Raw genomic sequence first — 14,092 nt, 5'->3', positions numbered from 1 at the left:
AATACAAAAAGTAGCCGGGCGTGGTGGCACGCGCCTGTAATCCCAGCTACTCGGGAGACTCAATTGAACCCGGGAGGCGGAGGTTGCAGTGAGCCGAGATCGCGTCACTTCACTCCAACCTGGGCGACAGAGCAAGACTCTGTCTCAGAAAAAAAAAAAAAAAAAGAAAGAAAGAAAGAAAGAAAAAAAAAAGAGAAAGAAATAGCCGGGCGTGTTGTCGCGCGCCTATAGTCCCAGCTACTCTGGAGGCTGAGGTGGGAGGATCGCTTGAGCCCAGAAATTTGAGGCTGCAGTGAGCTGAGATCATTCAATTGCCCAGGAATTTGAGGCTGCAGTGAGCAGAGATCGTTCAATTGCACTCCATTGCTGCCCACTGCGCTCCACTGTTGCCCAGGCTGTCCTTGAACTCCTGGCCTCAAGCGATTCTCCCGCGTCAGCTTCCTAAACAGCTGGGATTACAGGCGCGAGCCACCGCGTAAATGTGCTAATGTATGTCAGGGCTTTATAGTAAGCACATAGTTCAATCCTCGGCAAATGTTAGCAGACGTGGGATGTTTGTCGGTGCCGGGAGCTCTCAGTCCGGGGCGTTTCTCCCGCACCCAGCTCTGCTCAGCGCTCCGGACGCCTGCAGTCGCTATGGTAACGGCCAACTACTTCCGGAAGAAGAACGGCGGGCGGCGAGGGTCATTCCCAGCCGTAACCTGAGTGGGCTGAGCAGGGAAGCGCAAAGGGGCAAGCTACCCGTCCTGGCGTTTCTGGGGTTCGCCTCGGAGGCTAGCCTTGGTGCTCTCGCAGGCTTGCTCGCTTCTGCATCCCCGTTGCCGCCTGGAGCCAACTCTTAAGTCCTGGACGACAGGCCTGAGACAGTTCCGCCATGGACTTCTCCAAGTTCCTGGCAGACGACTTCGACGTGAAGGAGTGGATCAATGCGGCCTTCAGGGCCGGCTCCAAGGAGGCGGCGTCCGGGAAGGCGGATGGCCACGCAGCCACCCTGGTGATGAAGCTGCAGCTGTTCATCCAAGAGGTGAACCACGCCGTGGAGGGTGAGCCGCGCGGGGCCCTGGCCGCGGGACCATCCCCTGCTCTCGGCTGGGCAGAGGTCACCGAACTTGCGTGAGGCACTCAGGTGGGCGGGGCACGCATGGACAGCAAATACCCTCCGCAAAAGAGCAAGCCCCGAACTCCTGATCACATCAGCGGGAGTCTCAGCTGGGTGCCGGGCTGTCTTGAACACTTGCTAATTTTGGGTGTTGTTTTTCCTCCTCTGGCTGGGCTATAAGTTTCCTTTTTCTTTTCTTTCTTTCTCTTTGTTTTTTCTTTTGAAACAGGGTCTCTCTCTGTTGCCCAGGCTACAGTGGCTCGATCATAGCTCACTGCAGCCTCGAACTCCAGCACTCAAGCGATCCTCTCGCCTCTCGAGTCGCTAGGACTACAGGCGCGAGCCACCACGCCCCGCAAATTTTGTTTAAAAAAAAAATTGTAGAGATGGGATCTCACTGTGTGTTGCCAGGCTGGTCTCAAATTCAAATTCCTGGGCATAATGGGTTTTCCAGTCTTGGCCTCCCAAAGTGCTGTGATTATACCTGTGAGCCACCACACCTGGCCTCAAGTTTCCTTTTGGAACTTAAAAGAGTGGATCTTATTGCAGTAGCTCTTCTCTAACTCAATAGCAGATCTCTGGGATTCCTTGTTTATTATTATCCATAGGCACTGGAAGACAAGATGGATCTTTTTAAATGCTAGAAGTTTTAACCAGTTCTTAACATGTCTTTGTTGAGGTACCTTCCAGAACATAAGATACAACAACTCCAGTTTCTATTATAGTGACTTGAATCTCAGAGTCAAGGGCCCAGTGTCAAAGAAAATTGGCTTTGACTTTTTGTAATCTAGGAGCACGAGTCTGTGAGATGTTTATTCAAAGAGTTAAGGAGCCTGTTTTGTACCAAACAATATACTGTAAAAAGAAATTTACAGTGAATTTTGAGAGTATGAAGGAATAGCCAACGGATCCTTATATCTGGAAAAAAACGTATTATAGTATAGGTGTAAGAGAACGAAACAGATCTGGAAAACATTGTTTTAGTGGATTTTATGTCAGCTGAGGAAGATAGGCTGGTCTCAGTGGAGACTTAAACCTTTTTTTTTTTTTTTGAGACAGGGTCTCATTCCTCATTCTGCTGCCCAAGCTGGAATGCAGTGATACCATCATAGTTCACTGCAGCCTCAAACTCTGGGTTCAAGCAGTCCTCTCGCCTCAGCCTCCCAAGTAACTGGAACTATAGGCATGTGCCACCATGCCTGGCTAATTAAAAAAAAAAATTTTTTTTTTTAGAGACAAGGTTGCACTATGTTGCCCAGGTTGATCTCAAATTTCTGACCTCAAGTGATCCTCCCATCTTGGCTTCCCAAAGCGCTAGGATTACTGGTGTGAGCCACCACTCCTGGCCTAAACCATTTTTTGAGGATAAGTTAAATTATAAAAAATAACATGCACTGGCAACCATTTCATGTAACTCCTCAACTTGACTTTTATTCACCGTGTGTTGATTCAGTACATACTGCACACAAGTCTCTCTCCTAGGCTCAGATGGAAAGACCAAACAGACTGCTTCCACTGGGAGTGGATAGTCCAAGAGATGTTCCCATTTTTGTTTGTTTGTTTGTTTTTTTGAGACGAAGTCTCACTCTTTCCCCCTGGCTGGAGTGCAGTGGTGCCATCTCAGCTCACTGCAACCTCCCCCTCCTGAGTTCAAGTTATTCTCCTGCCTCTACCTCCTGTGTAGCTGGGATTACAGGTGCATGTCCCACGCCTGGCTAATTTTTGTATTTTTAGTAGAGACGGGGTTTCATGATGTTGGCCAGGCTGATCTCAAACTCCTGACCTCAGGTGATCCACCCATCTCGGCCTCCCAAAGTGCTGGGATTACAGGCATGAGCCACTGCGCCCGGCCAGATGTGCCCATTGTTTGAGAAAAGGTAGGGAGGGGGCTTTATTTCACTGCAGATTGTTTTCTTTCCTTCTTTCTTTTTTTGAGACAGGGTCTCACTTTGTCACCCAGGCTACAGTGCAGTGGTGTGATCAGTGCTCACTGCAGCTTCACCTCTCGGGCTCAAGGAATTCTCCTGCCTCAGCCTCCTGAATAACTGGGACCACAGGCTTGTGCTACCATGCCAGATGGCACAATTTTTTGATTTTTTGTAGAGATGGGGTCTCACTATGTTGTCCAGGCTGGTCTCAAACTCCTGAGCTCAGGTGATCCTCCAGCCTTTGCCTCCTAAAGTGCTGGGATTACAGGCGTGAGCCACCACGCCCAGCCCGTATTCTTTATTGTACCTTGCATCTTTTACTAATTATTGAGCATCTACTATGCATGTGTCCAGAAATGGGCAGTGGGGAGGAAAAGTTTATCTTGCTCGAGCTTGCTGCCTGTGGGGAAGATAGAAACAGTAAATTACAATGAGGGATGGCTTTACTCAGAATAGAATCTGGAGTTGTGAGAGCTGGCAGGAGGGTGCAGTTACGTCTTATTTGGGAGAATCATAAAGCACTTGCCCTGTGTTAGACCTTGAAGGAAAACTTTGTAGGGCAAAGAGGAAAGGACATTAATAATAATATAATAGCAAATTGGCTGGGCGCAGTGGCTCATGCCTGTAATCTCAGCACTTTTGGAAGGCCAAGGCGAGAGAATCACCTGAGGTCAGGAGTTCCAGACCAGCCTGGCCAACATGGTGAAACCCCATCTCTACTAAAAACACAAAATTAGAGGTGGGTGTGGTGACATGCGCTGTAGTCCCAGCTACTCGGGAGGCTGAGACAGGAGAATCACTTGAACCCAGGAGGCAGAAGTTGCAGTGAGTAGAGATCCCGCTACTACACTCCAGCCTGGGTGACGGAGTGAGACTCTGTCTCAAAAATAAGAATAATAACGATATAATAGCACATATATGAGGTTTGGTACATGTCAGACACTCTTTTTAGTGCTCTATATGTATTAACTAAGTGATTCTCAAACATGGGTTGCAATGCTTTCCTCACCTCCCCTTATCCTTGTTCATGCCCTCAGGAACAGGGAATATTTGGAAATTGGTGGTGGGAGGTTTTTGTTTTTTTTTTTGAGATGGAGTTTCAATCTTGTTGCCCAGGATGGAGTGCAATGGAGTGCAATGGCGTGATCGCGGCTCACCACAACCTCCGCCTCTCGGGTTCAAGCAATTCTCCTGCCTCAACCTCCCGAGTAGCTGGGTGTACAGGCATGCACCACCATGCCTGGCTAATTTTGTATTTTTAGTAGAGATGGGTTTCTACGTGATGATCAGGCTGGTCTCGAGCTCCCAACCTCAGGTGATCTGCCTGCCTCGGCCTCCCAAAGTGTTGGGATTACAGGCATGAGCCATTGTGCCTGGACTGTGGGAGCTTTTTTATTTATTTTATTTATTTTTTATGTATTTATTTTTTTTTGAGACGGAATCTCGCTCTGTCGCCCAGGCTGGAGGGCAGTGGCGTGATCTCGACTCACTGCAAGCTCTGCCTCCAGGGTTCACACCATTCTCCTGCCTCAGCCTCCCGAGTAGCTGGGACTACAGGCGCCTGCAACCACGCCCGGCTAATTTTTTGTATTTTTAGTAGAGACGGGGTTTCACCTTGTTAGCCAGTATGGTCTCAATCTCCTGACCTCGTGATCCACTCGCCTTGGCCTCCCAAAGTGCTGGGATTATAGGTGTGAGCCACCACGCCCGGCTGTGGGAGCTTTTTTAGTTGTTGCAGTAGTGGGGAATGTTGCAGTGACATTCAGACATAAGACATTCAGTGGGAGGACCCAGTGATGCTTAATGTCCTACAGTGCTTGGTACAATCCTGCACAATGAAGAATTGTCCTGGCCTAAATGTGAATAGTACCTGCTTTTGGGCATGGTTATCTAATTTAAACCTGACAGTTATCCTTAGAGGTAGGCACAGTTATTATGTCCACTATAGACTTGTAGAAACTGAGGTTGAGAGAAGTTAAGTAACTTGCTCAGCATCATGTTCCTAATGAATGGGGAGCCTGGACTGAACCCAGACAGTTGGCTCCATAGCCCAGGCCCTTAACCATTATATTTCACTACTTCCTTCGTATTAAAGAGAGAGAGAGAATAACATATGCACAGGAGTGTGGCTATAAGAAGGCATAGTCCAGGGAAAGGTGAGAAGTTCAAACAGAGCTGCATGAATAATATCAATAAACAGTCTGGGTGTGATCTCAGTGCTTTGGGAAGCTGAAGTGGGAGGATTGCTTGAGGCCAGGAGTTCCAGACCAGCAGTTCCAGACCAGCCTAGACAACACAGCAAGACCCTATCTCTACAAAAAATTAAAAAACTAGCCAGCATGGTGGTTCATGCTTGTAGTCCAGCTACTTGGGAGGATTGCTTAAGCCTAGAAGTTCGAGGCTGCAGTGAGCTAGGATTGCACCACTGCACTCCAATGTGGGGGACAGAGTGAGACAAGATAATTAGTAGTGTTATTATTAGAGAATCACACTTTCGTAGGGGAAATGTAACTGAAGATGAGGCAGATAAATAGATCGGGATCAGCCTGCGAAAGACCTTTCTGGCCAGCCTTAGGAGTTTGGCTTTTATCCCTTAGGCAGCGGGTAGCCTTCATAGGTTTAAAACTTCATTTATTTTTATGCAAGATGAGACAAGGGCCCAAGTCTGCGATGAGGAAAGGTGATTGTAGCCGTTCAAGCACATGTTGAGGACCCCAAATTGGAGGACCAATTTCTTCATTTAGTCAGTCAACAAATATTTATTGGGCACAAACTCTTTTCTAGGTTCTAAAAATACACTGTTGAACAAGACCCAGTGTTGGATTGGAGAGGTCCACAGGGGCCACGTTATGCAGAGATTTTATTTTTATTTTTATTTATTTATTTATTTTTGAGATGGAGTCTCACTCTGTCGCCAGGCTGGAGTGCAGTGGTGTAATCTCGACTCACTGCAACCTCCGCCTCCCAGGTTCAAGTGATTCTTCTGCCTCAGCCTCCCGAGTAGCTGAGGCTACAGGCACACACCACCACGCCCAGCTAATTTTTGTATTTTTAGTAGAGACAGGGTTTCACCACATTGGCCAGGTTGGTCTTGATCTCTTAACCTCGTGATCCGCCTGCCTCGGCCTCCCAAAGTGCTGGGATTACAGGCGTGAGCCACCAAGCCTGGCCAGGGATTTTATTTTATTTCTTTATTTTTAAGAAACAGGGTCTTGCTCTGTCACCCAGGTTAGAATGCTATGCAGGGATTTCAGTGTCACATTAAAGAGTTTGATTTTAAGGCCGGGTGCTGTGGCTTATGCCTGCAATCCCAGCACTTTGGGAGGCTGAGGTGGGTGGATCACCTGAGACCAGGAGTTTGAGACTAGCCTGACCTACACAGCAAAACCCCGTCTCTACTAAAAATATAAAAATTAGCCGGGCGTGGTGGTGCACAACTGTAATCCCAGCTACTTGGGAGGCTGAGGCAGGAGATCACTTGAACCTAGGAGGCAGAGGTTCCAGTGAGCTGAGATTGTGCCACTGCACTCCAGTCTGGGTGACAGAGGGAGACTCTGTCTCAATAAATAAATAAATAGAGTGTGAATTTAATTTAAAAATAAGGCATTGTAGGATTTTTAAGCAGCGGAGTAACATGGTTCAGGAGGCTATTGCTGAGGTCCAGAAAGGAGATGATAGTGGCTTCAGCTGGGGTGACGGCAGTGAAGATGATGAGTCATGGGTAGATTTAAGATATTTTTAGGCTTGGCATTGTGGCTCACACTTGTAATCCCAGCATTTTGGGAGGCCTAGCCAGGCAGGTCCCTTGAGCCCAGGAGTTTGAGACCAGCCTGGGCAACATGGCGAAACTCTGTCTCTACAAAATATATAAAAATTATTCAGTCCTGGTGGTGTGTGCCTCTAGTCCCAGCTACTTGAGAGGCTGAGGTGGGAGGATCACCTGAGACCAGGATCCTGGTTGAGGTTGCAGTGAGCTGTGATTTCACCACTGCACTCCAGTCTGGGCAACCGAGTGAGACCCTGTCTCAAAAATAATTTTAAAATAGCCTGGGCCTGGTGGCTCATGCCTGTATTCCCAGCACTTTGGGAGCCCAAGGTGGGTGGATCACCTGAGGTCAGGGGTTCAAGAGCAGCCTGGCCAACATGGTGAAACCCCGTCTCTACTGAAAATACAAAAAATTAGCCAGGCGGGTGGCGGGTGCCTATAAACCCAGCTACTCTGGAGGCTGAGGCAGGAGAATCACTTGAACCCGGGAGGCAGAGGTTGCAGTGAGCCGAGATTGCGCCACTGCACTCCAGCCTGGGTGACAGAGCGAAACTCTGTATCAAAAAAAAAAAAAAGACCATGGAAAGCAGGCATTGGGGCCAGACCCATCTGAGGCTTAGTTTCAGCTCTGTAAGATCTTGGGCAAGTTACTTTAACCTCTCTGAGTTTTCTTATCAGGAGGAGGTGGCTGCTAATGACTGCCATGGACATTAAGGAATACGATGTATGCAAAGCTCCTGGGGCATGCCTCCTTGCAAATGGAGTTATGATTTCACTGGTGGTGGCGAGTTGGTGTTGGGACAGGTTGATTGTTGATTCTTTGTGAAATCAAAGGCCCTTTCCCATCAGTCTGGGGACATGATCCCGGCAGGGGCCACCTTACTGCCCATCTCCTCTCCTGCCCCATATTTTCTGCAGGCTCCAAAAACAGTTTGGTTGGTCGTGCATTTCCTTTCTGTTGTCTTGATTTGTTTCCTGTTTTTTACTGGTGACTGGTCCAACTTTCACCTTTTGTGACTATCGCTGTTGTTAATCTTTTTTTTTTAACTACAGAAACAAGTCACCAAGCTCTCCAGAACATGCCCAAAGTGCTCCGTGATGTTGAAGCCCTAAAACAGGAGGCATCTTTCCTGAAAGAACAGATGATTCTTGTCAAGGAGGACATTAAAAAATTTGAACGGGATACATCTCAATCCATGCAGGTATTTTGGCTCCTGTCGTAAATGGTGATTCTTGTTTTGGGAAGGTGGTCACTCTCGTAAGGGGTTTAGAACAGCACGGTGTTTTGGGAGGCCAACCATCGCTCAAGATTCTGCCCAGCACTCCAGCTAGGCTCTTTTTTTTTGAGACAGAGTGTCGCTCTGTAGGTGGAGTGCAGGCTGCAGTACAGTGGCGTGATCTCAGCTCATGGCAACCTCCACCTCCCAGGTTCAAGCGATTCTCGTGCCTCAGCCTTCTGAGTAGCTGGGATCACAGACGTGCAACACCATGCCTGGCTGACTTTTGTATTTTTAGTAGAGACAGGGTTTCACCATGTTGCCCAGGCTGGTCTCGAACTCCTGGTCTCAAGTGATCCTCCTATCTTGGCCTCCCAAAGTGCTGGGATTACAGGCGTGAGCCACTATGCCTGGCTCCCCGAAACTATGCTTTTGCTTGGGTCTTTCAGCTGATTCATCTCTTCAGCACTGCTGAATAAATTTAGCCAGATGATTGGTGTTTTGGGAGACAGAAGCTCCCTAAAGACAGGAGCAAGCCACCATACTTACATTTCAAGTCCCTGGTGGCAGATGGAGAAAAAGGACCTACCCCTTCATTTTTCACCCCTCACGCCTCTTTCAGGTGTTGGTAGAAATTGACCAAGTGAAGTCCAGAATGCAATTTGCTGCTGAATCTCTTCAGGAAGCAGATAAGTGGAGCACGTTGAGTGCTGATACTGAGGAGACATTTAAGACTCAGGTAGGTTTCTTGTTTAGGGGATGTTATGAAAGGTATTTAAGCAAGAACTTGAGGTTTGGAGAAAGCAAAAGAGATACAAAGTTGATAGCCAATAGCAGCATTCAGAAACCTTCAGACTCAGGGTGGGGAAGATCTGATGCTGCTCGGTGTTTCCAGCCTCTTAGGCTTGCACCCTCTGTGTGACTGAAGCCTCTTAGTCACAGAGTGAGTTCAAGAGAAGCCTCGATAAAGATATACAGGCACCAGGCACTGTGGCTCATACCTGAAATCCCAGCTCTTTGGGCTGCTGAGGTGGGAGGATCACTTGAGGCCAGGAGTTTGAGACCAGCCTGGGCAACATAATGAGACCCCCATCTCTACAAAACATAAAAAAATTAGCCAGCTGTGGTGCTGCACACTTGTAGTTCCAGCTACTCAGGAGGCTGAGGCGGGAGGATCTCTTGAGCCCAGGAGTTGAAGGCTACAGTAAACTATGATCATACCACTGTGCTGAGGGACAGAGCAAGACCCTGTCTAAAAAAAAAAAAAAAAAAAAGAAGAAGAAAAGAAAAACCAGCACAGGCAGAGAAGGTTGGGGGTAAATGGATGAGAGGGTGGAACATGGGGAGAGGAGAGCCTTATATACCTTGGGGACTTGGTGGGTTATTGACCCCTTCTGAGGCTGCAAAGTGTGGAAAATAGTAACATTTTCCACCTGGGATGTAAGGATGAAGTAGGATGATGTCTTATGAAGAACTCTTACTCAATTGTAAAGCAAAATGAATGATTTATCAGTCAATTTTTAGAAAAAGTTACAAATGCACATAGGAACAAATTTATTACACAGGAATAAACTGCAAAAAATAAGTTTTTTTCCTAACCCTGACCCCCACCTTAGTCCTCTAATTTTTCTTTTCTTTTGAAACGGAGTCTCATTCTGAAGCCCAGGCTGGAGTACAGTGGCATGATACCTCCACTTCCCGGGTTCAAGTGATTCTGCTGTCTCAGCCTCCCGAGTACCTGGGATTATAGGCGCGCACTACCATACCTGGCTAATTTTTGTATTTTTAGTAGAGATGGGGTTTCACCATGTTGGCCAGGCTGGTCTTGAACTACTGACCTCAGGTGATCTGCCCTCCTCGGCCTCCCAAAGTGCAGGGATTACAGGCGTGAGTCACCATGCCCGGCCAGGGGTTAATTTTTCTTGTACAGACAAGCCCTGTTATCAACTTTATGCCCATCCTTCCAGATACACACATACATACGTATGTTCCCTGCCCCTTTTTTTCCTCACAAAGCTCATTGTGAACACTGCTTTTCACTTTATTTTTTCACTCAACAATCTGTCTTTTATTTATTTATTTATTGAGACAGAGTCTTGCTCTGTTGCCCAGGCCGGAGTCCAGTGGCATGATCTCGGCTCACTGCAAACCTCTGCCTCCTGGGTTCAAGCGATTCTCCTGCCTCAGCCTCCCGAGTAGCTGGGATTACAGGTGGACGCCACCATGCCTGGCTAATTTTTGTATTTTTAGTAGAGACAGGGTTTCACCATGTTGGCCAGGCTGGTCGCAAACTCCTGACCTCAGGTGATCCTTCAGCCTCGGCCTCCCAAAGTGCTGGGATTACAGGGGCGTGAGCCACCCCGCCCGGCTGCCTGACCAATTTCTTAAAATGTTTTGTAAAGACAAGGTCTTGCTATATCGGTCAGGCTGGTCTTGAACTCCTGGCCTCATGCAATCCTCCTGCCTCAGCCTCTGAAAATGCTGAGATTTATAGGTATAAGCCATTGTGCCCAGCCTGGATGTGAATATTTTTAAAACTCTTAGCACATGTTGCTAAATTGCCTTCCAGAAAGACGGTATAAATTTAAATTTATGATACCAGACAGATTGTCTTTTTTCTTTGTACCCTCACCAACAATAGCTATTATAATTTTTCGAACACTTTTCCAATTTGTTAGGAGGAAAATGACACTTTCTTGTTTTAATTTAATTTGCATTTATTTGAGTACAGTTTTTTTTTTTTTTTTGAGACAGGGTCTTTCTCTGTTGCCCAGGCTGGAGTGCAGTGGTGCGATCTTGGCTAACTGCAGTCTCCACCTTCCAGGCTCAAGTGATCCTCCTGCCTTAGCTTCCTGAGTAGCTGGGACTACAGGTGCGCATGACCACACTCAGCTAATTTTTACTGTTTGTAGAGACTGGATCTTGCCATGTTAACCAGGCTGGTCTTGAACTCTTGGCTTCAAGGGATCCTCCTGCCTCAATCTCCCAAAGTGCTGGGATTACAGGCATGAACCACCCCCATGCCCAGCCCCATTTTCTTACTTGATGAGTTGCCTTTTTCATGTATTTTATCTATTCCCAATTGAGGCAGTAGGGATCTTTTAAAATGAATATTCTCTATTCTGGTCTTTTCTAGGACATAGCTGTGATTTCTGCCAAGCTAACAGGTATGCAGAACAGCTTAATGATGCTTGTTGATACACCAGACTACTCAGAAAAGTGTGTGCACTTGGAGGCACTGAAGAACAGGCTGGAGGCCCTAGCCAGTCCGCAGATTGTAGCGGCGTTCACCTCTCAGGCTGTAGGTGAGTGCTAGCTGCTTCTCATCTCTGTGTATATCTCTCTATAAAGATAAGGCCTTGTAAGTCTTCAGTTTTTAGAATGTCTTAATGGTGATTGAATTATATAGATTAGAAGGAACTCTGTAACTTTTTTTTTTTTTTTTTTTTTTTGAGACGGAGTCTTTCTCTGTCACCGAGGCTGGAGTGTAGTGGCGCGATCTCGGCTTACTGCAACCTCCGCCTCCTGGGTTCAAGTGATTCTCCTGCCTCAGCCTCCCGAGTAGCTGGGATTACAGGCGTGTGTCACCACGCCCAGGTAATTTTTGTATTTTGAATAGAAACGGGCTTTCACCATGTTGGCCGGGCTGGTCTCGAACTCCTGACCTCAGGTGATCCACTCGCCTCGGTCTCTCAAAGTGCTGGGATTAACAGACGTGAGCCACTGCGCCTGGCCAGGAGTGTCTTTCTATTGCTTTTATGTGTAGAAAGCAATAACTGCTTTTGGAATTCTTGGGTCACACGCTTTCCCCTTCAGAATTCTTCATTGTCTTCTGCCATCTATATTTATTTTTCTTTTCCCCCAGAATGTCTCACAAAATAGCCAAATATACTTCTGTAAAGACAAAAGGTGAAATGCTACTTCTGTGAATTCTGTCTTCTAGTGCGAATGCATTTCCCTCTATATTCTGATAAGTATGAGATTGGCCTGCTTCTTCTTCCTATTATTTTGTTTGTATGTAGCTTGTTTCTTTTCCCTGAATAGTTATAACAGGGAGTGACAAACATTTTCTGTAAAGGGCCAGATCATAAATATTAGGATTTGGCGGCCTTATGGTCTCTCTCACAGATACCTCTGCAGTTGTGGCACAAAAGCCCACTCATAAATGGATGGGCTTTGCTGTGTGCCAGTAAATTTTTTTTGTTTTTTTTAAGACGAAGTCTCGCTGTGTTCCCCATGCTGGAGTGCAGTGGCGTGACCTCAGCTCAATGCAGCCTCTGCCTCCCAGGCTCAAGCGATCCTCCTGTCTCAGTCTCCCGAGTAGCTGGGATTACAGAAGTGCGCCACCACACCTGGCTAATTTTTATATTTTCAGTAGAGATGGGGTTTCACCATGTTGTCCAGGCTGGTCTTGAACTCCTGATCTCAAGTGATCTGCCCACCTTGGCCTCCCAAAGTGTTGGGATTAGAGGCATTAGCCACCATGCCTGGCCAAGTAAAACTTTATTTACAAAAACAGATGGCAGTTTGGCCTGCTGGCGCATAGTTTGCCAAATTATGGCTTATAAGATTCTTTTACCTTGTAGTTTAGTAACTTCTCTAGGTTCTTTTTCAGTTTTGAAAATTTTTAACTTTTCCAGGACCCAGCGCCAGCCATTTTCACCTACCAATTCATATCTTCATTTACAGAAAATCACCTTCCTTAAAAATTTTTTTTTCTGTTTTATTTGTTCTCTTTTCTGTCTTTGAGAACATCAACTATCTGTTCATTAGCTCTCCTTTTTCCCTCTCCATATATCTCATATTTTCTCTGGTCTCTTTTGGATGTTTGCCTGCTCCCTCTCAGTCCCCTCCTGCCATGTGTGGTTTTTCTAAAGCTTGTTTTTCATTTGGCTGATGGGGTTTTCTGAAGTATCTGTTCTGGAGCATATATGCAGGGCAGCGTGAATCCATGACTCTGGTTTGCAGTCCTCAAACTTCACTCAAATAAACTCTCTACTTATTTAAAAAAATAAAGTATCTGTTCTTGGCCGGGTGCAGTGGCTCATGCCTGTAATCCCAGCACTTTGGGAGGTCAAGGCGGGAGCATCACCTGAACCCAGGTGTTTGAGACAAGCCTAGGTATCATAGCAAGACCCTGTCTCTACAAAAAATAAAAAATTAGCCAGGCATGGTGGCACACGCTTGTAGTCTCAGCTGCTCAGGAGGTTGGGGCAGAAGGATCGCTTGAGCCCAGAAGTGACAGAGTGAGACCTTGTCTCAAAAAAAAAAAAAAAAATAGGTTTTGTTATCTTTGTTCTTCTAATTAATTTTTAATTTTTGTTATGTCATGATTTACTTCCTAATTTTTTTTCTTAGCTCTGCCAACCTCCCTTTATATCTCATTGTAATACCTTAGATTCTTTTTTTTTTTTTTGAGACGGAGTCTCATTCTGTCACCCAGGGTGGAGTGCAGTGGCATGATCTCTGCCTCCTGGGTTCAAGCGATTCTCCTGCCTTACCTCCCGAGTAGCTGGGATTACAGGCACGTGCTACCACACCTGGCTAATTTTTTGTATTTTTAGTGGAGATGGGGTTTCGCCATGTTGGCCAGGCTGGTCTTGAACTCCTGACCTCAGGTGATCTGCCTGCCTTGGCCTCCCAAAGTGCAGGTATTACAGGCGTGAGCCACCGTGCCCAGCCTATTTTTTTTTTTTTCTTTATAGATGGGGTCTTGCTATATTGCTCAGGTTGGTCTTGAACTCCTGGCCTAAAGTGATCCTCACACCTCAGCCTCCCAAAGCCTTAGGTCCTATTAAAGAAAGGATATGTAATTTCTTTGAGAATGTGAAGCAATTATTGCCTAAAATTTTCTTCTCTTTCTTAGGGAAAATCTTTGGAAGTGTTCTTTTTTAGAAAAAAATTTAAAAAACTGTGGCAAAATACACATAACAAAATCTACCATTTTAATAATTTTTAAGTGTGCATTTCAATGGCATTAAGTACATTCACATTGCTGTGCAAACATCACCACCATCCATCTCCAGAACTTTTTTCATCTTTCTGAACTGAAATTTCGTACCCATTAAACAGCAACTGTCCG

The 14,092-nt window shown here is 46.4% G+C and overlaps 1 protein-coding gene across 2 annotated transcripts in view; it reads left to right on the top strand.

Annotated features, from left to right (window-relative positions):
- The first annotated feature begins 676 nt into the window (after positions 1 to 676).
- The window catches only part of COG7 (component of oligomeric golgi complex 7), a 62,585-nt gene continuing 49,169 nt past the window's right edge, over positions 677 to 14,092 (top strand). The window contains 4 exon segments of one of the 2 annotated variants that reach the window (NM_001131322.1): positions 677 to 1,043; positions 7,847 to 7,995; positions 8,633 to 8,749; positions 11,147 to 11,315. In NM_001131322.1, the coding sequence (NP_001124794.1) occupies positions 875 to 1,043; positions 7,847 to 7,995; positions 8,633 to 8,749; positions 11,147 to 11,315 (604 nt within the window). In that variant the 5' untranslated portion in view covers positions 677 to 874. 2 annotated transcript variants of the gene reach the window in all.

Source organism: Pongo abelii, chromosome 18 (assembly GCF_028885655.2).
Source record: "Pongo abelii isolate AG06213 chromosome 18, NHGRI_mPonAbe1-v2.0_pri, whole genome shotgun sequence".
NCBI classification, from domain to species: Eukaryota; Metazoa; Chordata; class Mammalia; order Primates; family Hominidae; genus Pongo; species Pongo abelii.
This window is presented reverse-complemented; position numbering and strand designations above follow the sequence as displayed.